Raw genomic sequence first — 24,658 nt, forward strand, 5'->3', positions numbered from 1 at the left:
GGGCAATTATACTAACGGGTGTATAGCCGACCCCTCCTACGGTGCCTATCTCCTCTAAAGTCCATCAGAGTCTTGGTTGAGGTGCAAGAAAGGATATGTAAGGAATGTTAGGAAACCTTTGGGTAGCATCACATGAGCAACAAAAGAACAGAAAACGAAACAAGTTTCTAAAGATTCAATATCGGATTGTCATGCGAAGATTGGTGTGCAAAATCGTAAAACCGAAAAATCGCATAACACGTGTGAGATGATTTACTTATGAGAGATCATATATCCTCAAAAATACATATCTATATACATAGATAAAAGAGGTCAAATGTCTTCCTCTCTAGCGATGATCCACATCGGAGATGGTGGGATAATGCCCCTCCTTTCATAGCGATCTTTTGTCTCCTTTGCTCATCACAAAACTACACCAAGATCAAGAAAGGACTGGCATTTCTTATTGTCCACATGCCCCAAATAGAGCTATTAGCCAAGGATAAGAGGGAGGGAGGAGAATAGAAAATGACAGCTAAAAGGAGTTTAGCTTATGAACCTTTGGTTCCCTCTTATTTATAAAGAGATCTTTGTTAATTTAACTCTAATAGATCTTGCCCTATTGGATACTGAATCTCTATCCAATAATCACTATTTACTCTTATTGGCCCTCACCCAAAGGATCCAATAATATAGGGACTTATTAAATATCTAATAAGACAAGGGCTTGACGGATATCTCATATCCATACCTATGTTCGTTGCAACACCTACCATATGTTTATGACCCTCTAAGCCCAATACTGAGCTGACCATTACTCATACCTATTAGAACTTCTTCAAACTAAATGAATTATTATATTTATAATAATTCACTTGACTCATTGACTATGAATGTACTATGCTACTACGTCATAATCCTCAGGTGATATAAGGGGATCTAATATACTAAATATATCTATCCTCGATTACTGTGTATCTATAGTCCCTCATTCATTTAATATTCTAGAGATCATACATCGGGCATTGTGTTGTCAGGCTTATACGGAATCTACTCGAGTCTCGCTCTAATCGAATTCTATAGAACTATTTTCTCTCTCAATCCAAATGACTCTAGCCAAGGATTTACCTAAGCGAGAATACATGAGATATTCCTCTCATGACACCAAGAGCAGATAATTCTCTATCAATACTCAATCATCCTTGTAAGGTTGGCTACCATTCCCGATGACTGATTGTGCTAGAATTGAAACTTCCAGACCTATAAATCTGGTATCAAAGAGTGAGTACTCATATATGACATTTTTGGTGTCTTAAGTCTAAAAACTAGTCACACAATTGAGACTATGTAACTAGTGTCTGATAGTGAGGTATCATTAACATCCAACATTTTGTAAACGAATCATTCAATGAGTTCATTCTTCAATGAGCACATGCACTATGCTTATAGTGTCCCCACACGAGCCACTATGAGACCAGCCACCTCCATCATATAGACATGTATACAACATATCAGTCTATCCGGTTATTTTGATGTCCCTCTCGAGTAACCTTTGATCAGGAATATTTATAGTCTGTCTTTATAGATGAATTAGCTTCATTATCATGATCTCATCATAATCTAATTTCCATTGTACAAATCCAAGGGTATCATGCAATAGACAACATAAAGTGATAATATGCTACTAATAATAATAAGCAAAGAGACTGTATAACATGTTACATATATTATCACTCACGTGATTAGCTTGTAGGGCAAAACCTAAATCCAATCATCTATGTGCCTTATCCTCATTAGACCCCTGTGACTCTCAAAGACAATATGAGATAATGGTTTTATCAATGAATCTATAATGTTATCTTCGAATAAAACTCTTTCCAATACTATGTCTCTATGGGTTATGATCTGTCTGATCAGGTGGAACCTTCTTAGAATGTGCTTGGACTTCTGATGAGACATTAGTTCTTTTACTTGAGCAATCATCCAATTGTCACAATATAAGGGAATCGACTTCTCGTTGTCGTTGCTTGACACAACTCTCAGATCTATGATGAACTTTTTTATCCAGACTCCTTCCTTTGTTGCTTATGTCACAACAATATACTCCATCTCTATAGTCAAGTGAGCAATGATATCTTACTTGGAACTCTAAGTTAGACTTGCTATCATTAACATTATACTAAAAACTCGAGCTTGTGTAGCACTCAATCCTGAGGCTACTTCCTTCATATACTAGTAAAAGATCATTAGTCTTTCTCAAGTACTTAAGAATATAGTTTACTACCTTCAAGTGTTCCAAACCTGGATCCCTTTGATACCTGCTTGTAATACTTATAGCATATGTTATATCAAACATAGTATATAACATAACATACATGATAGATCTTATTACTAAGGCATATGATATCATATCCACGTCAACCTTTTCTTCAAGAGTCTTTGGGGATATGCTCATAAAAAGTGATATTCCACAAACGGCTTCGGGTTAGCCCTAACTAGTATTCCCTTAACTACCTCTCGCGAGCTCGATAGCTCCACGAAAGGAGGGACACCCTCCTGCAGGCTATAAGGATCCATATCAGGCAACAAAAAATGCACGAAGAGTCTTGAGAAATAACGACAAAGCGAAGCTCTAAAAGCTAGTGATACCAAGACGAAGCCCAACTATATAAAGACCTCAGAATTAGCTCAGCGGATGTTAAAACCGACTTGTCTTCCATAAGGCAACGCATGTACAAATTCGTTTGGGGACGACGTGAAACCTAACAAGACGTGCCTACTACAAAAGATGTGCCTCTAATCACTGCATGATAGTAGGGTTTGAAAAAGAGGCACGACTCCCTAAGTGGGTCAAACCTTAGAGCAACCAAAAATCCCCTCCATAATTAAAAGCCACAGGCGATACAAATCCTAAGGATAGGAAGACATGTCGTAACCTAACGTGCACCATGGGTGAGGCACCCAAGCAACAATAGCACCACTTGTCGTAGCATTACTTGTAGCTATTAACCACCTACCACAATGGGTCCTTTCCTCCCGCCGACATGGTCGAGCTAAGACCTGCCACGATTGGTCACTTCCTCTCGCTTATGCGGTCTAGCTAAAACCCACCATGATGGGTCCTTCCTCTTATTGATGCGATCGAGCCAAGGCTCACCACAACAGGTCTCTTCTCCCACCCACGTGATCAAGCCAATCCTCGTCATGACGGGTCCCTTCTCTCACTCATATAGTCGAGCCAAAACCCGCCACGATGGGTCCTAATTCCCGATGATGCGGTAGAGCTAAGACTTGCCACGATAGGTCCCTTAGGATAGCATCTGTCTATTAACAAAGTAGAGATCACCCCAGTAAAAGAGCACAGTCTGCCCTATCGAATCTCCCACCAACCATCATGACCTCAGCAATAAATTAATCGCCAAAATGATGCTCACATAAACACATATAGATATAGGAAAAATGACGTCCTTCGAGGGGAGAGACGAATGATAGGGATAATCCTGATACTATCAGCTACCTCCCTCACATCGACCAAAAAAGCAAAACCTAAGCACCAGCGTGGGAGCCACATACTCCCCGCAATCGCCAGCAAGAGGCTATGACGTATGTCTCGACCTCCCAAAATGAGCCCACAAGACCCTCTCTTAACACCATAGTCGAGAGGGAGACCACGCCCCCTCATTAATGGTTGGTGGATTGGCCCGACTTAACGAGCCTTCCTTTTAGATGGTCAACAAAGGGACGAGGCCTCGTTGAACCCAAAAGAGCAAGGGGGTTAGGTCGGAGAAGCCACCTCGATAGTCCATCTCAGGTGACAGCCTCGGGGGCACACGATAGCTAACTACCCTCATTAAATTCCTCTGTCATGCGGGGTAAAGGAGGGGGGGGGGGGGCGGGGGTCCTTCATGAGCACCCATTCATGCCACCAGGTGCTCAGGTATGAAAGCCAAGCCTCAGGCTAAACAAGGGCAAGTAGGTAAGAGCTATTCACTCTCTTACTCACAATATTAACTTTTCTTTTTGGTTTACTAACTTAAGCATTGGAGGGATCGAGCCGAGACACGCCCGACACAAACCTGTTATGCAGGATCGTCGGCATAGCTCGAAAGCACGGCCAAAAGGCTATCCAGTATATGAGATCATCCTGCTTCCTTCGTCCATTCCACGATGCTTGCTATCCACGTTAGCAAGAGAAGTTATCAGAAGGGACCCGCACTTTCGATAGTAAATCAATTGGGTCGACTCACTAGTTGACAATCTTTGTGTATTAACACACATCATTCCATGGATGATCGTTATTATATCAAGAAAGAAAATCAAAATTATCATCACATGAAATAAATTATTCAAAGTACAAATCTACTTGTACATGATATAAATCTCAAACAATTTGGCAAGAGATTCCATGCTCAAAAGTCCTTTCATCAACAATAGTTATTTTCAGGAAAAAATAATAATTATTTTTCAGTCAAAATCCAACTAACAAAAAAGAATTGGATTAGTTAATATTTTAAAATAGAGTTACAATATACTGTTCGCCGAGTTGGTTATAGTGTTCTTACTAAAGTTACAATATTTTAGTTCAGCAGCAAAGAACATTGTAACTCAATTCAAATATAAATATTATGAGATTCTTCAAAATATATAAACATAAGTTTAAAGTTAAATGAGAAAAAATAAAATATTTGCTCATTCTTTATTTTTCTAAATATATTAAAAAAAGCTTCCTAATTTTCATCAAACCCACTAAGAATCTCATGTAAAAAACTTTACAAAATATTAAGACTTAATAATAGTTAATAATTAAGATACTTTTGGTATTTCTGTCAACATGGGAGTTTGGTGCAGTCGACGAGTGAAGTAACTTCGAAACAAGCTATTCTCAGTCTGATGGTGGAATAAGAAAATTTAAAGTAATTTTGAAGAAAATCTTATACGTGAGACACTGACAGGTCCATAATGTATAAATACTATTCCAAGTTTGTTGTAAAGATATATTTCAAGGATTATGACAAATAAAGAATTTTTTTGAGAAATACAAAAAAAAAAATCACTCGAGAAAAATTCAAAAAAAGAGATTTTTATTTTTATTCTTTTTAATTTTGACCGATTCACTTAAATTTATATATTTTCCTATCGTTGTGAAATTTTTTTTAGTTTGTAAGTCTCCAACTCTTATAATTTATATCTTGATAGTTTTCATGTTCAAAATAGCTTTAGGTATGATTTAAGAAATAACCCATGATCTAAAAATTATAGGGTAATTCTTATAGCTACCTTAATCACGAGTGGTGAAATAGTTATAATTAGATCCTATAAATAGAATCATAGTTATAATTAGATCCTATAAATAGATTTTCTTGAGAATATTTTTTAAATATTCTTGTCTTATCTCTTATTAAATACTGTATCGATTTTCTTGATTAAATTTTTTTTAATTATATCATAATATTTTATTTTTATCGTTTACTTGCTCCTTTATCGACCGAACGTCTCTCTAATCCATGCATCAGATGGAGCTCGCCCGACGTGCTACGAGCCAAAGGTCAACACCGCTCATGGTTGATGGGTCCACTATGGCGGTCAACCCACACGGTACATCAAGTCCACTTGCCTACATCGATGGCAGCGACAGAGGCGCCAGCAGACAAAGCTGGCTGGTGAAGCTGCCGCTGCAACCCCCACCACCAAAGCCAAGAAGCACACATCCCCGGCAAACGACGGAGCACGGCACGTCTTGTAGTCTGGTGATTCCCCAACAACACCATCATCCCTTCCTGCTCCTGCTGCCGCCTTCCTCACGCAAACTCGCACGGAAGGCCTCAGCTGCAGCAGCAGCAGCAGCGCCAACGTGACGCTTCTTCATGAAACGCCAAGCCTCTGTTGAATGCAGAAGCATCTGAGACCGGCTTTAGCCACCGGGCACCATCTGTTCCCCAGTTCATGGACCTTCCAAAACCAGCTTGGACTCTTACGTTCTTCCACTGCCATTCGAGAGGGAGATAGATCATTTATGTCTTACTTTATCAGACGCTGGAAGGCAATAAATCAAATGGTTGGGCAAAAGATACGGGAGCGATTAGGTTGTGGTACGGAGAGGATACGCAGCTTGGGTACGGAACACAGAACCGCTGCAGCTGACACCTCTCCGCTGCCATCATCATCACCCTACCATCATCGCTCGCCTCCAGAGACGCACACTGCTTCAGAACCTATTAAAAGAAAGAGGCAGTAGGCATCAAGATCAGCAGCAATGGAAATTTCCACGGTAGCTAATAGTAATTACAGCCAGATCGAAGGTTATTAAGCTATCAATTTCGGACCATTGTAGAGATGTGTGCATGCCATAAAGTCGGTCAGGAAGATGAAAGGTAGTAGGCGTTACGGATGCACGCGTCCCCCGGTTGATAAAGCTGGCTTTGGCGAAGCTGTCCTGTAGCAGCAGCAGTAGTAGTTCCTGCCATGGTTTGTTTTGGAGCCTGGTATTTGGCTTACTCGCTAACAACACATCAATCTTGATGGCGGAAGAGAAGGAGATGGAGGAGGTGCAGGAGAAGGTTTACCCTGCGCCACAGCATTCCCATGAGGAGGTGGTGAGGGAGAGGCTGGTCTTCATGGATAGCCTGCGCCGTTTCCACTCCTCCATGGCCACCAAGTTCATGTAAGCGATCCCGTTTCTGGCGGTTGATGCTTCTTGCTTGATTTGTTTGATTCATGAGAGCTCTGGTGGAGCAGGATTCCGGTGATTGGAGGGAAGGAACTGGACTTGCACCTGTTGTACGTGGAGGTGACTCGAAGAGGTGGCCTCGCAAAGGTTGATCGTCTCGCCCTTCATGATTCGTTTGTACTGATTCCAACCTCTGGAGTGGGGAGAGAGCGAGATCATTCAGTGTCTGTAACTGGTGGAAGCAGGTGATCGAGGAGAAGAAGTGGCGCGAAGTGATTGCGGCGTTCAAGTTCCCTCCCACCACCACCAGTGCTTCCTTCGTCCTGCGGCGGTACTACTTGAGCTTGCTCCACCACTACGAGCAGGCCTACTACTTCCGGACACAGGGGCCTCTGATTCCTCCCGCAGGTAATTAAGATGCTGTTCTCATCGGTCGCCATTGTCGATTACTATGCTTCGGACAATATCATCATGCTCCCGAGTGGTGGTAGCAGCTTCTTCTCAGACGAGGACGCCGCCCAGTAAGCTCGACCACAGTGTCGTCGTCTCTGACTCCACCATGCAGACACCCAAATCCCGGAAAAGATGCCTTCCTGAGCCGCAAAACAAAGGTGAAATCACTAAAATCGGAACTGTTTTCGATTCTATCTGTCATAAAGCAGCTCCAATGTCCGTCACCAACATCATCCTCTGTCACAAATCTGAAGCAAAAGGGTAGTCATTAGTCTGGAAAAAGAACAGGAGAGGAGGTGGAGGAAACAACTCAGTTTCCACTGAGGTGAGGTAAGTAAATAGCTGTAGAAACTGGAATACCGTGACTTGAGAGACACTGAAGCCAAGCCTTACTGTCAACATGGACATCATGATCCGTGAAACAAGGATACGGCTACATGCATAACCTCTTCTTAGATCAGTGGTCCAGTAAACCGGGATTGATGAAACTATCATTGATCATCAATAAGCAGCAAGAATCAAAGGTAGATACTAGTTTATGCTGATGACAGGCATGCAAAAGTAAGACAAAATAGCAGTAAATACAGCATTATTGTCTAACAACTGGATTCTCTTGCAGATACATCATGTTTAAGGAGACTCACCTGAGTTTGCTCTCTGCAGGGCCTTACAATTTCACTGTAACAGGATCGATCGATGGCAAGTTCGAGTACGGCTACATGGTCACAGTGAAAATTGGGTCTGAGATACTGCGGGGAGTGCTGTATCATGTCCAACAGCCTTCTGCAGCAGCCTCTTCCTCTTTGGCAGCAGTAGTAAGTGCAGCTCATGAAGCTTCAAACGAACGCTGTACTGCTGCCATGGCAAGAACACGGCGTCGGCGCAGGCGGGGTTGGCGGAGCCGTGATCCCGCCCACCCGAAGCCAAACAGGAGTGCCTACAACTTCTTCTTCGCCGAGAAGCACTCCAAGCTCAAAGTTCTCTACCCTCACAGGGAGAGAGAGTTCAGCAAGATGATAGGAGAGTCCTGGAACAAGCTCAACGAAGAAGAAAGAATGGTGGCTGAGCATTTCTTCGTAATGTGTTGAATACATACCAATCATGGAGTGTCTCACCGTCTGATCTGATTTTTTTCCCAGGTGTATCAGAATTATGGACTCAAGGACAAAGAAAGATACAAGAGAGAGATGCAGGAATACAAGGAGAGGTTGAAGCTTGTGCAGCCAAAGGAAATGGCAGGGGCTGAGCCATCCAAAGCTCCAAGTGAAGAAGTGAAGGGAGTGTCAGCAGATGGACATTGAAGTTAAACCTGAAGCAGTATATGCTGGACATTTTACAGTTCTGCTACCAGCTTAGAACGAAGCCATTGGTTGTAGTTTGTGCATGTATGGATGTATTCTAAAGATGACGAAAGATCAAAATCCATGTTTTGGTGACAAAACTCCTCATGTGTTTGAGTTTTGCCTCAAGCAATTTTAGAATGGGTTTTAATCTATCAAAGGAAGTTATCAACAAATTATCCTCATCTCTAGTATTGTTGTTGAACAAAGTGAATTGTACTACTACCTGTTCTAGACTCAATATTTTGATCCTATGATGAAAACCAGGAAAAATGCTCAGCCAGAGCTCCCAAACACTAAGTTTCCTTGAACTTACGAGATAGGTGCATACTAATCTAGTTCAATTAAATCCTGTGACACAAGTTGTCCGTGAATGGTTACAGAGATGCTATGAATTTTCTAACATTTAAGCAGCAACAAGAAACATCAGGCAATATCACTCCAAGACTATTCATTCTTACCTAGGCTTAGGTGTTCCTTCAGGAGCTGCTCACGTGGAACTATTTCTGCCAGAAAATTGATCCAGCTTTCTCCTCATCTGTACATGAATCTGATTAGATCAAGGTGTCATTGCCATTGTACCGAGCAGCCAGCTTCTATGTCTGATATATTGATACATTAGTTCTTCAAAGACAATGTGAATCTGAAATCAGATGGAAGGCGAGATTAAGCTGGAGATAGGATGAGGACTTCTTCATGTTGCTCATATTTACACCATGGTGGCAGATAGCTTGTGACATGTTATAGCCATTAACTCACTGCTTGGTGGGAAGCTTGTTCTGCCCATGCAGAGTAGCCACCTGCAGTCAGTGATGGTGGTAGAATGCTTTGCAGATGATTAACCTTAGTAGTAATGATGTAAACTAGCAATTACTGCATATTCACTCTAACATGTTAATCACCACCAAAGGTAAATCAATAATCCAAAATGATCCTTTGCAGTGATGTTCATTTTCTACTTTACAGAAACATATATTCTTATTTTACAATATTGAAACAGGTTGAATTACCACTTAGGAAGAAAGTTAAGCTGGAACCATCAGTGATCTCTGTGTGGCAATTGTACATGATTTTGTTTATGTCCAGTTCATGTTCGTTAAGAATAAGTAATATTCAGACAATTTAGAAACATAATTTTCCCAAGAATTTTAATGACAATCCCAACAATGCCACAACAAGAACTAAAAATCTTCTGTGATTTGTTAAAATTACTCCCTACACATTCAGCCCTAATAATCTCTATCACATGCCATAAAAAAATTTGTGGAATTGATATCATTGAAGCTTGTTATTCTCAAGATTGGTTCGAAGACTTGGGATCTGATTAAATATAACCTTTCGAAATGGCAATGTAGGAGTCCAGTCTTCTCGATTGGGATCTAGAAGAATTATCTATCTGTTTTAAGGACGCTGAAGCAGATTCATTCCTTATTATTCTACTTTTAGCTGTCCATGTTTGAACATGAAGTCATAATGTCACCGGAAGCATGATGCTGACGTTCATCAGAAAGTATATAGCAACAAATATTATCTTGAAGAGGATTTTCATTCAAATTTTTGTGGTCTTGCTCAGGTATCTTACCAGGTTAAAAACATATGAAAATACATATGCCAGAAAAAAAACCTTTTGATAGGTTCCGTCAACTCATAACCGACATGACATAGAATGAACAAGCAGGATTTAGTTTTAAATAGATATTGATAAGAATAATCTTATCCTATTCCAACTCATTCGTTTCTAAGATTTAGAGTTACCAACTCCCCGATAATGCCACGTCATGAGCATGCCTTAATTTGCCTTGCATTAATGGCTGGTGGCATGATACAGCCTCTGTAATCCTTCCTGCTAGATGAACCTCTGTACTCTTTCCTGCTAGATGAAGGGCGAGAAGACCATTCCCTGCTTGCACAAAAGGAGAAAGGGATTTGAATCACTAGGCGATAGCCTCGATAGTCCTTCAAGCGTAGCCCGCCAATAAGTCACTCTCCTTAACTCCCCCGCCTCACCAAGATTAGAGGTCGAGAGGAGATAGAAAAATTTTTGCTATCATGATCAATTAGTTAACTTAATCTTATCTTCGATCAACTAATACGAAGAACAATCTGTCTCACCAAGTACCCAAGGATAAAATGCCACCCACCAGCTCACAAAGTGGGGGGGGGGGGGGGGGGGAGGGCTCGACCCTTATTCCATTATATAGCTTATATATATATATATATATATATATATATATATATATATATATCTCTCTCTCTCTCTTCCCTTAATATCTTATACTAATTTAAGTATCGGAAGGGTCAAGATGGGAAGCCCCCGGCACCGACTTGTTGTGCAAGACTGTTGGCACTCAGGAGATGAACCTGCTACCAGAAGACAACCCGACGACCGAGAAAGGACCAAGAAGCTAAGAAGACCCTGATCCCTCTACTTAACCTCTTTGCTCACAGGCTATAGCATCCCCGGTAGACGACCTCCCATGTAGACCTTTTATGTCGGTTTGTTATGTCAGTAGTCCTATGTCAGCATGGAGAAGACACAAGGATAAACCGACACCTTTGATAGTGAATTAATCAAACCGACTCATCGGTATTCGTGAAACCATCATATATCAATAATAAAATAACTACTCATCTATGTTAGTCATACTTCGATTAAGACATTGTAAGTTTATTAGAAAAATATTATAATTAAGAAAAATTGACTCAAAACGACAATGGAAGTCAGCTTATAAACCTTTGTAGAGTTTCAAATAGTATAGGAATAAGAACAACCAAATTAGGAGATTTACTTATAATATTTTTTATACTTCCATAAATATATTATAAATATATCATAAAATACTACAATTGACCATTACCTTTAGGGATACTATGCAATGATGACATTCGAATCCCTAAGAGAATGAATAATGACAGCAATTTTGGATGAGGAGAAGAAAGGTGACAAAAGACTGACCGGAGAAAACATAAAAGAAAAGCCTGTGTCGATTAAAGCTTTTGGTTGGAGCCGAGAGGGAAGGGAGTAAAGGGGAGAGGTAAGGCCAAAGGAGTCGAGGGGCGATCCTAGCGAACCAGAGATGGCAGACAATGACCGATGGGCAAAGGATAGGGAACCCTTTGGGCCAAATAGGTGGCCAATTTGGTTCAAATTAGTGGTTGCGAAAAACAGATAAAGAGGGATTTTGCTCTAAAGATTCGTCCAAATTTTTTTTGAAGGGTAAATTTTAAAATAAATCTCTAACTTTGATTTTTTTTTTACAGAACATTTTTAACTATATGAAAATATTATTTTATCCTTGTAATATTAAAAAATTCTTATCATTATACCCTTGGTCGCTCGGCCCGTCGACCCTTGCCTATGGTGGTGGTGCTCATCGAGGGTTATGGGCGACGATGAGCCTACATACTATGGCTACTTGGGGTGACTCTGCACGTCAAACTCTCGCGTGAGGACTATGGAAGGGTGAGGGAGACGACCAACCCTTGCATAGGGTTGCGATGGGCATTCTTGCATGATAGACCCTCACGCGAGGGTTACGAGCAACAATGGACTATTACATGATGACTATGAGCAATAATAAAATGACAAGAGCTCATGGGTTGATGAGGGAGGTGGCTAGCTCTCGTGCGAGGGTTGTAGGTGGAGGGGGATGACCCCCGTATGATGAGCCCTCACGTAAGGGATGCGAGCGATGACGAGATAACAAAAACCAACGGGCGAGGCTTTGCACGAGAGGTGCAAGCGGAAGGGGACAACCTTGTGCGATAAGCTCCTCGTATGAGAGCTACGAGCGATAACAAAAGATGATGACTAATGGGTAAAAGGGGACACGCAGAAGAGGGGGTTGATGAGCTCTCGTTCGAGGGTTATAGGTGATGGCGAGATGACAAGGGCGAGCGAGCGAGCGAGGTTACGTGGTGAACTGGGCCAATGGTAGGCGGAGAAGTGATAAAATTAATTTTTGAAAAAAAATATTTTTTAAAAAATTTAAAACATGAAACACTCTGCCGTAGAAACCATATAAATATTTATATAAAAGATGAAATATTCATTAAAAACACAACCACTATTAGTTCGTGTGGCCATTAAACTACACACCCAAACTCAGTCCTCCACGCAAAATTATACCCTGTTATACTCTTATCTGTCCTTCCTCCAAAACGCCATCTTTTGACTGCCCACGGCGACACCATCTCGCGTTCTGCCCGATCCCAAATGGAGTCCGTCGCGGCATCGGCGGCGATCCCCTCGTCGCCTTCCCACCTCTCCTTCTTCTCTCCCAAGAAAATCGCCCCTCGACGCCAATCCCTAGTCCCGATCGCCTCCAAGAGTAGTTCCTTCCTTCTTCCCTCTTCTTCATCTTCTTGGATTCCATCTGTGACCTAAATTTCCTTTTTTGCTTGCTCTTCAGATAGGGAAGATGAGGCGGATCGTAGTTCCGGATCGTCGCCGTCTCCCCTCTCCTTCTTCTCACCCAAGAGAAGCACCCCTCGACGCCAATCCCTTCTCCCGATCGCCTCCAAAAGTAGTTCTTCCCTTCTTCCCCTCTTCTCCGTCTTGGATTCGATCTGTGACCTAAATCTCCCTTTCCTTTTGCTGCTCTTCAGGTAGGGAAAACGACGCGGATAACAATTCTGTGTCCGAAAGCACCAGCCTCGTCCCTTTCCTCGGCAATCGCGCCCGCGCACCTCTTTCCCCGTTCCCCAATGTAATTCGCCCGACCCCGCTACTTTTCTTCTCTTTTTCTGATGTGCGGGTCATGGAAAGAGTTTGTCTTTTGACGTGCAATTCGTGTCTGGTTGTTAGGATACGGCAATGGGCTTGGTTTTGAGCGCGGCGGCTGGAAGAGGGTGGACGACGGGATCCGGAATGGAGGGCCCTCGGATCCCTGCCTACTCCAATTCCGCCGATCAGACTGTTCTCACCTTCCCCTGGTCCCTCTACACCAGGTCTCCCCGCCGTCGGATGCGTGTGGCCTTCACCTGCAACGTCTGCGGTCAGCGGACCACTCGTGCCATCAACCCCCATGCATACACCGACGGCACCGTCTTTGTTCAGGTGATCCATGTGATTGTAACTCAAAATGTCTGTTTTTTTCCCTCTATTTGTGTCGGTTGTGCTCTAAATAGGTTTCTGTTTTGCGGTTCTTGGTTTGTGGTTGCATCAGTGCTGCGGCTGCAATGTGTTTCATAAGCTGGTAGACAATCTGAATCTGTTCCACGAGATGAAATGTTATGTGAACCCGAGTTTCCGCTATAAAGGAGACGTGTCATTCAATTACATGGATTCAGATGATGATCAGAACATCTTTCCCATCTTATAAGTTGGAAGAAGTGGGTAATATAGATATCATATGTGAATATCCATGTTTTTCTTTGTCACTATTGATGACTAACAATAAGTTGATTATAAGATTCTGTTTACATATTGAAATTTACTTGCTTACTGCTGTAAATACCTAAATATACCTATATTGTAGTTGTAGCATCTATGGCATTTAGTTTTTAAGATATAACTGGTCAATCCTTTACATATACTGTGATGTTTATGTGTATTTGATGTCACAAAACATCTATCAGGCTTCACTAAGTTCAGGCATTTGAGGATATCTAGATCGTGTAGGTTGTACTTATGCATATTTTCTCCCTTTTTAGTTTCTGAGGTTTCACTGGTTGATCCTTTACATATGCTGTGATGTTTATGCATATTTAATATAAGAAGAGGTCTATCAGGCTTCACTAAATTCTATCAGCATGTCTGTTCAACTTATTGGCATACAATCACACAAGTAAATACAAGCAATGTTGATTGGTTATGGGTACATGACCATGGAAACATGCTGTGTTGTTGATGGTAACAGATGTGATCCAGTGGTAAGTAAACTATGGTTCTTTGTCGTTGGAATTACAAATCATGACCAAAATCTACCTTCAATGATATATTTTTATAGTGAATTTATCTGCGAAATTTGCTAAATCTTCCAGTGCTGACTATACAACAATTGGCTGTTGCATGTGAGTTCAGTGTGATACACTTGGGTATACTTGATAGTTGGTGCATACAACTACAGAGGGCATATACTACATAAAGAAGGTAGTATTAGCAAAGCTGTCTTCTTGCATCTCTTCTGACTATTCAGGTGGACCAAATAATATTAGGAGGGGGTATCTTGTCCTCTGTTGAGGATGTTTGAAGTTATATAATTAGCCGAATAGGAAAACTTTTTTTTGTGAGTGGTAATTATCACAAAGTTCAGACACTCGCACTGGTTCTCATGCTATCAAATGCAACTTTGTCTCTTTTGGATTGGTTTTAAACCATTGGAAGTAACATAAGCTGACTCGATGAAATTTTCTGTCAATGTGACATTTCCGCAATTCTCATTGATTTATCTGTTCTTTTCTTTTTGTGTGGTTTTTATTCCAATTGTTTGTTGGGTTATTTGTTCCTTTAAGATTGACATTACTTTCTATGATATCTTCTTTCTTGCCTCCTTGGCTGAATCCTGCTCACAAGTCTCGAGGGAGTTGCAAGGATTAGTATAATGCAACAAGAAAAGGGAGAAAATATGTTATTCCTGGATTTTTTTTACTAAAATTTGACTAAAGGTTCTTTAGTACTCTAGATTTAAGTATTGGATGGTTTTTTGAACTGGACTAAGAGTATGATTTGTTTAGATGAGTAACTTTGAATCTTTAGTGACTTTAAGTTGGAGTCAGAATGTGTTTTTGATCTAGAGCAGAAGTCATTCACCTCCTCTACAAATTTTCATTAAATCATCAAGAGGTGCATGCATCACCATTGAGAGATTGGTAAAGATTTTTTTCTTCTCTCTAATTGATCTTGAATATGTTGTATCATGATTTATGGAAAAATCAAGCTGTTTTTGTTGGAAGTATTCAAAGTTTATTCTTATTACTGAATATATATTTTCTTTACTTCAATCATGATGTGGATTTTGTTTATCCAGGATATTATATCTATCTGACTAAGTTCTTACCAGCCAAGTAAGCTAGCATTTTCAGCACATTCAGTATATGTGGGATGAGGTTAGTTTGCTTTAATGCATTTGTGATGTTGTTTTACTTTCAATAATTTTGGAAAAATTTTCCATTTGAGAAATTATGACTATTCTAATTATATTTTGATAGATGTCTTTATTGTTATCAAATAATATTATCATAGCTCGTGTGATTCTATTATATTCTGATTTGAGAGGTCACAAGAAACATGTTTTAAATATGACTTGATGAAATTAAAAATGAAATAGTTATATATATATATATATATATATATATATATATATATATATATATATATATATATATATATATATTCAATTTAAAGCATGTAGCCATAACATCATTCGTGGGTTTCACTCTCCGTCGATCAAAAAGGTACAACAGCAAAGCCACCCCTTGACATAATTGTGCAGGATTATTCATGGGTATTAGTCAGGCTTAGTGTTACAAATATATATTGATCAGTACCTAATGGATCAGCTTCTATGAGACAAAACTAGATACAACAAGAAAAAAAGGGGTGACAAGCTTAGACATTACAGGGGATTTTATCCACCTGATTTCTATCTGAATCTAGAATCTCTCTCTCCGTCTCCAAATAGACTAGTGTTGCTAGTCTCAAACCCCTTTTCAAAGAAGAATTTGGTATTCATCTGCCGATTAGCCTGTGCTTTCTTCATCCTCGTCGCTGGATGATGTCGAGTAAGCTGGTGATGACGGTGAGTAGACTGCACTCGGACTGCAAAATTATAATAGAAATTGAGTCAATTTTGATTGTAGAAGTAATGGGTTCAAACTGTAAACGAAAAATAATCAAGTCTATATAAACCTGTATTGTGGAGAACTTGGGCTGTATTCCGGTCCTGTTCCGGAGTTGGACGGGCTGCAAGCCCCATAAAAGAACCATTAGCTGCATTCTCAATTGGATTGCAATATTGTCCTGCTCTGAGAGAGAGAGAGAGAGAGAGAGATTACCTGTCAGGGCTGAATGCAGGACTTGATGGGGAGTAAGATGGAGATGCAGGTGAATACGATGGCGAAGTTGATCTACAAAACAGAGTAACGAAAGAGTCATAAGCAAAAGTTACATGATGATAGGTCAAATGCAATTGGAATTTACAACACAGCATTACTCAAAATGGCTTAAACCGAAGATCTTTACCGAGAAAACTTATGTAAGGCACTCAAAGCAGTTTGGTACCTGTAGTTTGGAGATGATTGCCCATGTTGACTGGACGGAAACAGCCTTGGACTGCTCGGAGGACATGCAACCGAAGGACCATACTTTGGTGAGGTGGGACTGTAACTTGGAGATATGGGGCTGTATCTGGGAGATGTAGGACTGTATGATGGAGAGCTTGGAGTATAGGAAGGTGATGTAGGACTGTAGCTAGGTGATGTTGGAGTGTAAACTGGAGAGCTAGGACTGTAACTCGGTGAAGGAGGATTGTAGCTAGGTGATGTTGGAGTGTAAACTGGAGAGCTAGGGCTGTAACTCGGCGAAGGAGGACTGTAGCTAGGTGATGTTGGAGTGTAAACTGGAGAGCTAGGGCTGTAACTCGGTGAAGGAGGACTGTAGCGGGGAGATGTAGGGCTGTAACTGGGAGAGGCGGGGCTGTAACGGGGAGATGTTGGCGAATATGATGGACTTGTGGGAGAGTAAGCAGGACTGGTAGGACTATATGCCGGAGATGCAGGGCTATAACCCGGAGATGATGGGCTATAATCCAAGGACGGACTGGGGGAGAAAGCCATCCCAGCAACATAAGGAGAAAACTGAGCAGCCGTCGTGAGGGGTGAAGCACGGATCTGTGGACTCAGCAAGTAACCCGGGGACATCATTCCCTCGTGATAAGATGCCCAAGCATCATTGGGTGAAGCAGATGGTGTCGTTCCGAAATCAAATCCACCACCGTCCGTCATGTAACTCGGAAGCGGAAGCTCGATCGCCTGTTGCAACATCTGATCATTCAAGTACAGTGCACAGGCCCCAGTTCCGACCGGCGTGAGCTGTCCGAGCATGATGTTCTCCGTGACTCCTCTAAGGTGGTCTTCTTCAGAGTACACAGCGGCGTCGAGGAGGATCTCCACGGTTTCCTCGAACGAACATCTCATCAGAGGCCCGGTGTCGTTCCTATTGATACCATGCCGGGTGATGGCCATTAGGTGGCCTCTGTAGGTCATCGTGTCACAAAGAATAGCCAAGTGGCGGTAGTTCACATAAGATCCGTCGAACGATATGACCGCACGCAACTCATCCAAGAGAGCTCGTCGGACAGCCTCGATGCCCAGAACCTCTATAACTTCGACCAAGTGATTGCTGGTGGTCCTCGTTGCATCGACGTCTTCGTGGCACATGACGGCCAAGAGATTGACGCCTTCCGTGTCCAGCATCCACTCCACAGCTTGTTCGAAGCCTTCCTCGTCATTAAACCTACTGTTTTTTGCTGACTTGATAAAAACCTTTTTGATTTCAGGGATGCCGCGGAGTGCCATTTCGGTCAGCATGTTGCTCTCGATCTTTTTCATGAATACGTCATCCTCATCCGATTCATCCTGCACTTCTCGTTTGGGTGCATCATCGTTCGTGATGCGGATGCGGAGCATGAGCTTATCTGCATTATCATCATTAAAGATGCACCTTAAATCATCACCGAATTCGTTATCGATCTTCTCTGCGATGTCCGCCATGGCCAACTTTTTATCCACCATCATCTCACGATTCAGTTCGATACGAAGCAGCCATGCAGATATGTTTTCGGAAGCAGTGTCCTCATCCGGCATTTCATAATATGACCTGACGAACTCGACGTCTTCCTCGATGACGGTGCTCCTAGGATCGGGATCATACCATATCTCGGTTGCGTGCGTAACGCTGCGCAATGTGGTGTATTCCAGTGCACATTGCACCTGCTTAGCCATCTCTTTCTCGTGCCTGACCTCGGGCTTCAAGTACACACAAAGAGAAGGGGTTTTGATTTGCTTGGCGACATTAATGATCTCCCTCAACCTGGGAACACCGAGAGTGACGTTCTTGGCGCTCACTCCAGCATAGTGGAAAGTGTTGAGGGTCATCTGCGTCGCTGGCTCTCCGATGGATTGGGCGGCTACACAACCGATCATCTCGCCGGGCGATACTAGTGACTGCACAAACCGGGATTCTATCTCGCCGATGACCCATTCGAATGCCTCACGAGTAAGCCTGTACTCCTTCATCACACGTTTGCTGGCTAACGTGCTACGCAGTAAGATACCGAAGAGTAAAGTCGCATTCCTCTGAGCCTCCATGCTCAAAAAATCATCGCCGGGAACGACTTTCAGCCGTTCTTGCAACTTGTCGACAGCGTCCACGATCTCCATCGGGTGCATATCAGATGGCCTTCTCGGATCGATCTTGAATGTCTTTTGTGCATTCCAGATGAGTCTTTTTAGATTCACGGGCATATGCATCGTGGCATCGCCGGTGGTGGCGATCTCAGTGCCAAGTTGGTACCGATCTGCCTCTAATTTCTGAACCTCAGCATCGAACACATCTCTGCATTCCGGGATGGTTTTCAGATCCTCAACATGCTCCTCCTGCAGGTAGCTAGGATTCCAGTGGACATCATCCAGCTGGTACCTGAAAACGCTCTCGAATTCTGTCTTTCTCATCCTCAACGAATCCAACTTCTGTGACTCGATCCAAACAGCATCTATACCATCTTCTCCGTATAAGAACTGAATGACATCCCCTAGAGAATTCCTCACGGTACCATCGTACGTAACCACTATATCCTCCATCGCCTTCACAAGACGACGCTGAATGTAGCCGGTCTCGGAAGTCTTGACGGCGGTATCGACCAGACCTTCCCTACCTCCCATGGCATGGAAGAAGAATTCTTGTGGTGTCAAACCGCGAAGGTAAGAGTTCTCCACGAAACCGCGGCTTTCAGGCCCATAGTCATCTTTAGTAAAGTGAGGCAACGTTCGATCCACGAACCCAAATGGAATTCGTTTGCCCTCGACATTCTGCTGCCCCACGCAGGCGGTCATCTGTGAGATGTTGATAAAGCTACCTTTCGAACCTGCGGTAACCATGGCCTTCAGGTTGTTGCTCTCGGATAAGCTCTTCTGGCCGCTACTGCCGGCATCATCACGGGCCCTGTTCAGAACCTGAGAGGCAGCAAAGTGGCTGGATGAACATGATAGATCTTACGTAAAGGGTTCAGGTTCACGTGTGGAGCACCTGGTTGACTCTATTCTCGAATGACTCCATCATTGTTCGCCCGGGCTCAGCTTCGAATTGCTTTTCCTGCGCAAGCTTGATGAGTTCTTTGACATCATTTTTAGCTTTTGATATCGTTACATTGATCTTCTCCATGGTTGCCGCGTCGGCAATCGTGTCTCCGATTCCCATACTAAAGCCATTCTGCAGCAGCCAATGGTTCACGAGCCACTGCGCGTGCCCCAGAAACTTGCGAGCTGCATCCGGCCCAACTTCTTCCCTGCAATGCAAGTACGAGCGCACCAGATGACGATCGAGGCAAAAGTCATCGATGCCCTTATGGCTAGCTCAGCTACACTTACCAGATGACGTGAATGAGGCTTCCGGGAGATGTTCCTAGTGTTTTCCTGCAAAGGGTGCCCGAGAGAAGCTCCCCCTTCTCGATCCTAACGACGGTATCTCCTGGAGTGATGAAACCGGTCTCTGTTTCTGCGTGCCATCCTGAAAATTTCATCAGATTTATTTGCTTCGGGATGATAAGGTTGAAAACTTGCTTCCCCGTCCACAGCGGCCTTGGTTTCAGTACGGCAGGAGCGGGTATCTTTCCATCGAAGTCTTCCCACCACATCAAGATGTTCATGAAGACATCCTGCATGCCACAAACACAAACGAAGTAAACGACCGCCTCCCCCCCTTTCCCCTTTCTCAAGCAGATGCAAGAAAAAGGCACCTTTTCTATGAAGGTGTCCCTCGCCGTGATCTTGCGACATCCGAGGAGGGTATCCTGGACGATACCCATAACAGGGCGATTCGATTGAGGCGAGACGATACACTTGGGAACCATCATTAGCTCTATGACTTCTGCTCTGGTTTCCAAAGACTGGGGAACATGCATGTTCATTTCATCTCCATCAAAGTCAGCATTATATGGCGTGGTGACACAAAGATTCAGGCGAAAAGTGGAGTAAGGCATAAGTTTTATCCGGTGACCCATAATGGACATCTTGTGGAGACTCGGCTGCCGGTTGAAGAGAACGTAGTCGCCGTCACGTAAATGGCGTTCAACCTGCGAAAAGAAACAGAGTTATTACTGCAGCAACCAAAAACAAAAAAAAATAAACCCTCGTTACGACACAAGCCTTGTATCCGAGCTCCAAATGGCGATCGCTGCTTTTCTTCACGTATCGAAGATCGAGCCTTTGACCGTCGTCCCGTATAATGTAATTTGCGCCGGGCGTTCCAGGAGGAGGATGCGGACCGTTTTCCACGAGTTCCCTCAGTCTGAAAGAGAAGCCATCATTTGTTAGACAAACTGCTAGTGCAACACAAGGGGCGAGCCAATCGAATACCTCTCGATGTTGTATGCGGTCACAGTTTCCGGGTACGTGAGGTTCGAAGCTATGCTCCAAGGAACGCCCAGTTCGTCGATGTTAATCGTCGGGTCCGGCGTGATGACCGTTCGTGCGGAAAAGTTGACGCGCTTTCCCATCAAATTACCTCTGATTCGACCGCCTTTACCCTTCAGTCTACTGCAAATAGATTTGATGGGTCGCCCTGACCGATGCGTCGCCTGCACAAAGCAACTTCATGAATTCCGGATGATCAAACGTACATACCAATCCAAAGGAAACACCACATCACCGGTAAACACATACTGTTGGCTGACCCGGAAGCTCATTATCAAAGTAAGTGGCGACGTGAAATTGCAACACTTGGGCAAGCTCCGAGATGAAGTGAGCAGGAGCTCCGCTCCTTTCCTGCTGCCTCAAATTCTCATTATGCCTAATTATCATTGCCAACTGATGAGTCAAATCGTCCTGCTCGGATACGGAGGGAAGCACGTCAAGAAACATGACAGCAGCGGACAATGACTGCAGCCAGACAACGCACGAACTCACCTCGCTCCTCAAGGACGAATCCATCATCACGGAAGGTCTCACGGGAGGCGGAGGAACCGGAAGGACTTGCAATATCATCCAATCTGGACGGGCATATTTAGGATCGAGACCTAGGAGCAGACAATCCTCATCGCTTATCCTCTCGAGAACGCTGAGAACCTGTGCAAACCAATTCGGAAGCACTCATCATATGTTCTCTACATATTTAATTCACCAAGAATATTAATAGCGAGGAAGGTACCGTCTCGGCAGACAGGACTTGTTTTCGTTCAGATGGTTCGAGACGGTCTTCTTGTTCATCCGATTTCTTTTTCGAGTCTTTATATTCAGCGACCATCTTCAAGCCATCTATGGTTATAATTGGCTGCCGGGCACCACACCCGACCCGGCTCTTCTCTGTTGGTCCTTGTGAATCTTGTTGACCCCGGAGACCGATATCATCACCACCAGAGCATTTCTTCTTGCTTTTACAGGCAACATATATTCTCTGCAACCTATTTTTCGGGTTCCGAATTTTCAGGGCTTCCTTGAACTTGGGATCATCCTGAGACGAAGCAGAAATGCAGTGACAAGAAGGTCGTGCTTAAAAGGATGCTGACAGGTCCATCCAAAACCAAACAACAAGAAGAAAGGACCAACACACCGTTCAAATGTCAGACCATAAGAAATAATCCAAGAGCAATTCATCTAAACCATAAGTAGAATTGGCATCTACTGCAATTTAGTTGGACGCACAGCTACAAAATCAAAATATGGTGCACATAAAATATATGTACTAAGGGAAGTAACTTGGTAGCCGAGAAAAGCAAATGTCTTTGCAAGCGCTGCACGGATCACCAAAACACTTTCAACCAATCATATATGAAAAATCCTGTTGAAGATACATCTACTCCAGAGTGAGTGTAGTACATGATCTACTGAAATTTCGGTTGTAGTTCTTATATATCCACCCCAGAGTGAGTGTATACATACATACATACATACATATATACATACATATATATATATATATATATATAATTTATTTATAAAAAGTAAGCTTTGAAGACGGAGAATGGTATCAATATTTAAGGTATAATGATTTCGAAATTTCAATTTTTGGTAAATAAGTTTGGTATATTACAACAATATACCTTATTTTAATTTTACTAAAAGATTTTCTTTTTTTTCCTCTTTCGTCTTCCTACTTCAAGTAAATCATTCGATCGTAGGTGAAAGGAGGCGAGCAAGCAAGTTGATCCTCTTACGAGGCGTCGTCGGCGTACCTCATCAACGAGGATCTTGGAGCAATTGAAGCAGACGCAGCGCGTGATAAGTAGCACCGTCTTGAGGAACCCGATGTGGAACATGGGCTTGGCAAGCTCGAGGTGGCCGAAGTGGCCGGGGCACTCCGCCATGTTGCCCTTGCAGGTCTCGCAGCTCATCATCCGGTTCACCGTCCCGAGCCTCGGGTCGCTTAGCCCCCCGAGCTTGGGCTTCCCCCGCTCCGTCGTCGCGCCATGCACGATCTGCACCACCGACATATGCCGCTGCCACACCACACCCGAGCGACACCGAGGTCAATAAACCAGGGAATCCGAGCATCGACGGAACCCTTAATCGAGAAAAGATGAGGTTCGAGGGGATTACAATTTCTTCGGGGCTGAGGATCCCGAACTGTACGGCGCCGACCTTGGCGACGTTGGCCGGGGAGTAAGGGAATCGTATGTCCATGGCTGGAAATCGTGGGAGAAACCACAGTTTCGAGCCACAAAAAAAATATTAGGGTATTTAGCGAGCGAGAGAAGGACTCCTGGAGTTGGAATTCCTGCGAGAATAGTTCGATCTCTCCCTTGTCGCCGAGAGGATGGTAAGCGAAACGAGAAATGGAGGGGATGATGCGTTATTTATAGACGGAGGGGAAGGTGAGCTCGTGATGGTCGAGGGGGACCGTCCAACGCGCGGGGTAGTCGACGTGGACGTCAATCTTGAGGATATTTGAATATGTGGATTTTATTTATTTATTTATTGAATCGAAAATAAAACATGATAAATAACTTTAATTGGAAAGGTATTATGAATGCACTTCTACTTGAAATAAATAGTTTAATGTTCCAAATTGGGGTGGGGTGGGTACCACAAAAGTTTGGTTATAATAATTTTATATGAATATATTATTTTTGGGGAAAATTATGGATGCCTAATAGCTGTAGGCTTACCTTTTAAAATTAGAGCAACTTACCCACAAAGTCTTCCCTTCCTTTTTAGAATTTATATCGATGCACTATAATGCTTAAATGCACTATAATGCTTAAAAACTCCCGTGAAATGATTCATTGAATCGTCCGTCTAAATGAATCTAATCGGTTCGTACTTGTCAAATTGGACTTAATATTTTTTTTAACATAGAAGACAAATATGGTATAATTGTAATGATTCTATTTTTTTATTTTATGTGATTTTAGTATTTTTAAGTTAAATGCTATAGGAGTTGTTAGATGCTTCCCTAATTGGCTAGGGGCTACTCTAATTCTAGTCCTAGGATTGGGATTGCCTAAAAGTCATAGATGTTTAGGACCTTTCTTATAAGGTCGGCATATAACATTCTTCTACTCTAAGTAGGAGTATGCCTAATTATAGGACTAGAATTTGGGTGAGAATTATCCTAATTATAGTTATGTTAGGATTGAGATATGTAAATTATTATAATATAGGCTTTGCTTGATTGAATAATATCTAAGACTTTAAGAGGTCATTGGATAAAGATTGATTGAGTAACGTTGAGATCATTGCTTATCATATTATAAAAATATAACCTTAATGTTGTCCTTAAGAGTTTTAATTTTTTTTTCTTTTTAAGCAGTCAAAAATTTGAGAGTTTTAAGACCTATTAAAATCCTAAAAATTATTTTATAATATTTTTTTATTAAAAAATAATCTAAAATATGATGCTATTCAATCTTTTTTTAGAATTAATATAAAAATCATTTTATAATAATTTTGTCTCATTAAGAAAAAACTTTTTTTTTTTTTTTTTCTGATCCTAGTGTAGCCTGCCTTTTTAGTCTTGCATCTTAGAGAAATAGATGCTTTGTCTTAGTCTTCGGGCTTAAGT

At 42.4% G+C, this 24,658-nt stretch overlaps 3 protein-coding genes across 7 annotated transcripts; 2 read left to right on the forward strand and 1 right to left on the reverse strand.

Annotated features, from left to right (window-relative positions):
* The first annotated feature begins 6,458 nt into the window (after positions 1–6,458).
* On the forward strand, positions 6,459–8,485 carry LOC135636303 (high mobility group B protein 9-like). The gene is made up of 6 exons (XM_065147961.1): positions 6,459–6,640; positions 6,715–6,793; positions 6,892–7,054; positions 7,141–7,257; positions 7,763–8,157; positions 8,239–8,485. The coding sequence occupies exons 1-6, from the start codon at positions 6,498–6,500 to the stop codon at positions 8,398–8,400; spliced, it is 1,059 nt and encodes a 352-aa protein (XP_065004033.1). The 5' UTR covers positions 6,459–6,497; the 3' UTR covers positions 8,401–8,485.
* A 4,062-nt stretch (positions 8,486–12,547) lies between these two features.
* LOC135586560 (uncharacterized) lies at positions 12,548–18,143 on the forward strand. 5 transcript variants are annotated; one of them, XR_010487592.1, is made up of 7 exons: positions 12,548–12,770; positions 12,852–12,965; positions 13,048–13,148; positions 13,247–13,498; positions 13,608–13,777; positions 15,411–15,489; positions 17,940–18,143. XR_010487592.1 is itself a non-coding variant. In XM_065111984.1 (6 exons), exons 1-5 carry the CDS (start codon positions 12,656–12,658, stop codon positions 13,761–13,763), a joined length of 738 nt encoding a protein of 245 aa, XP_064968056.1. In that variant the 5' UTR covers positions 12,548–12,655; the 3' UTR covers positions 13,764–13,777; positions 15,411–15,642. The 5 variants fall into 5 exon arrangements, 3 of the variants coding, with proteins under 3 accessions (XP_064968056.1, XP_064968047.1, XP_064968042.1); XR_010487591.1 differs by having other exon boundaries at positions 13,608–13,773; XM_065111984.1 differs by lacking the exon at positions 17,940–18,143 and having other exon boundaries at positions 15,411–15,642.
* LOC103977408 (DNA-directed RNA polymerase II subunit RPB1-like) lies at positions 15,792–23,391 on the reverse strand. The gene is made up of 14 exons (XM_009392901.3): positions 23,194–23,391; positions 22,830–23,093; positions 21,806–22,108; positions 21,565–21,723; positions 21,322–21,483; positions 21,016–21,236; positions 20,806–20,947; positions 20,397–20,732; positions 20,029–20,315; positions 19,688–19,946; positions 16,664–19,614; positions 16,438–16,509; positions 16,292–16,345; positions 15,792–16,201 (listed from the first exon to the last, which is right to left on the reverse strand). Exons 1-14 carry the CDS (start codon positions 23,275–23,277, stop codon positions 16,123–16,125), a joined length of 5,373 nt encoding a protein of 1,790 aa, XP_009391176.2. The 5' UTR covers positions 23,278–23,391; the 3' UTR covers positions 15,792–16,122.
* Between the last annotated feature and the right edge of the window lie 1,267 nt (positions 23,392–24,658).

The sequence above is a fragment of the Musa acuminata genome, chromosome BXJ1-3 (genome assembly GCF_036884655.1).
Source record: "Musa acuminata AAA Group cultivar baxijiao chromosome BXJ1-3, Cavendish_Baxijiao_AAA, whole genome shotgun sequence".
Lineage (NCBI taxonomy): Eukaryota > Viridiplantae > Streptophyta > Magnoliopsida > Zingiberales > Musaceae > Musa > Musa acuminata.

What these genes read in the sequence shown, in the direction of transcription:
- LOC135586560 (XM_065111984.1), top strand. Translation starts at nt 12,656, where the DNA reads ATGGAGTCCGTCGCGGCATCGGCGGCGATCCCCTCGTCGCCTTCCCAC. An exon ending in AGTCCCGATCGCCTCCAAGA is followed by an intron (nt 12,771 to 12,851) that starts GTAGTTCCTTCC and finishes CTTGCTCTTCAG; the next exon opens with ATAGGGAAGATGAGGCGGAT. An exon ending in CTCTTTCCCCGTTCCCCAAT is followed by an intron (nt 13,149 to 13,246) that starts GTAATTCGCCCG and finishes TCTGGTTGTTAG; the next exon opens with GATACGGCAATGGGCTTGGT.
- LOC103977408 (XM_009392901.3), bottom strand. Translation starts at nt 23,277, where the DNA reads ATGGACATACGATTCCCTTACTCCCCGGCCAACGTCGCCAAGGTCGGC. An exon ending in TCCTCAGCCCCGAAGAAATT is followed by an intron (nt 23,094 to 23,193) that starts GTAATCCCCTCG and finishes GTGGTGTGGCAG; the next exon opens with CGGCATATGTCGGTGGTGCA. An exon ending in CCTGCATTCAGCCCTGACAG is followed by an intron (nt 16,346 to 16,437) that starts GTAATCTCTCTC and finishes TGGGGCTTGCAG; the next exon opens with CCCGTCCAACTCCGGAACAG.
- LOC135636303 (XM_065147961.1), top strand. Translation starts at nt 6,498, where the DNA reads ATGGCGGAAGAGAAGGAGATGGAGGAGGTGCAGGAGAAGGTTTACCCT. An exon ending in GAAGAGGTGGCCTCGCAAAG is followed by an intron (nt 6,794 to 6,891) that starts GTTGATCGTCTC and finishes TGGTGGAAGCAG; the next exon opens with GTGATCGAGGAGAAGAAGTG. An exon ending in GCCTCTGATTCCTCCCGCAG is followed by an intron (nt 7,055 to 7,140) that starts GTAATTAAGATG and finishes TGGTGGTAGCAG; the next exon opens with CTTCTTCTCAGACGAGGACG.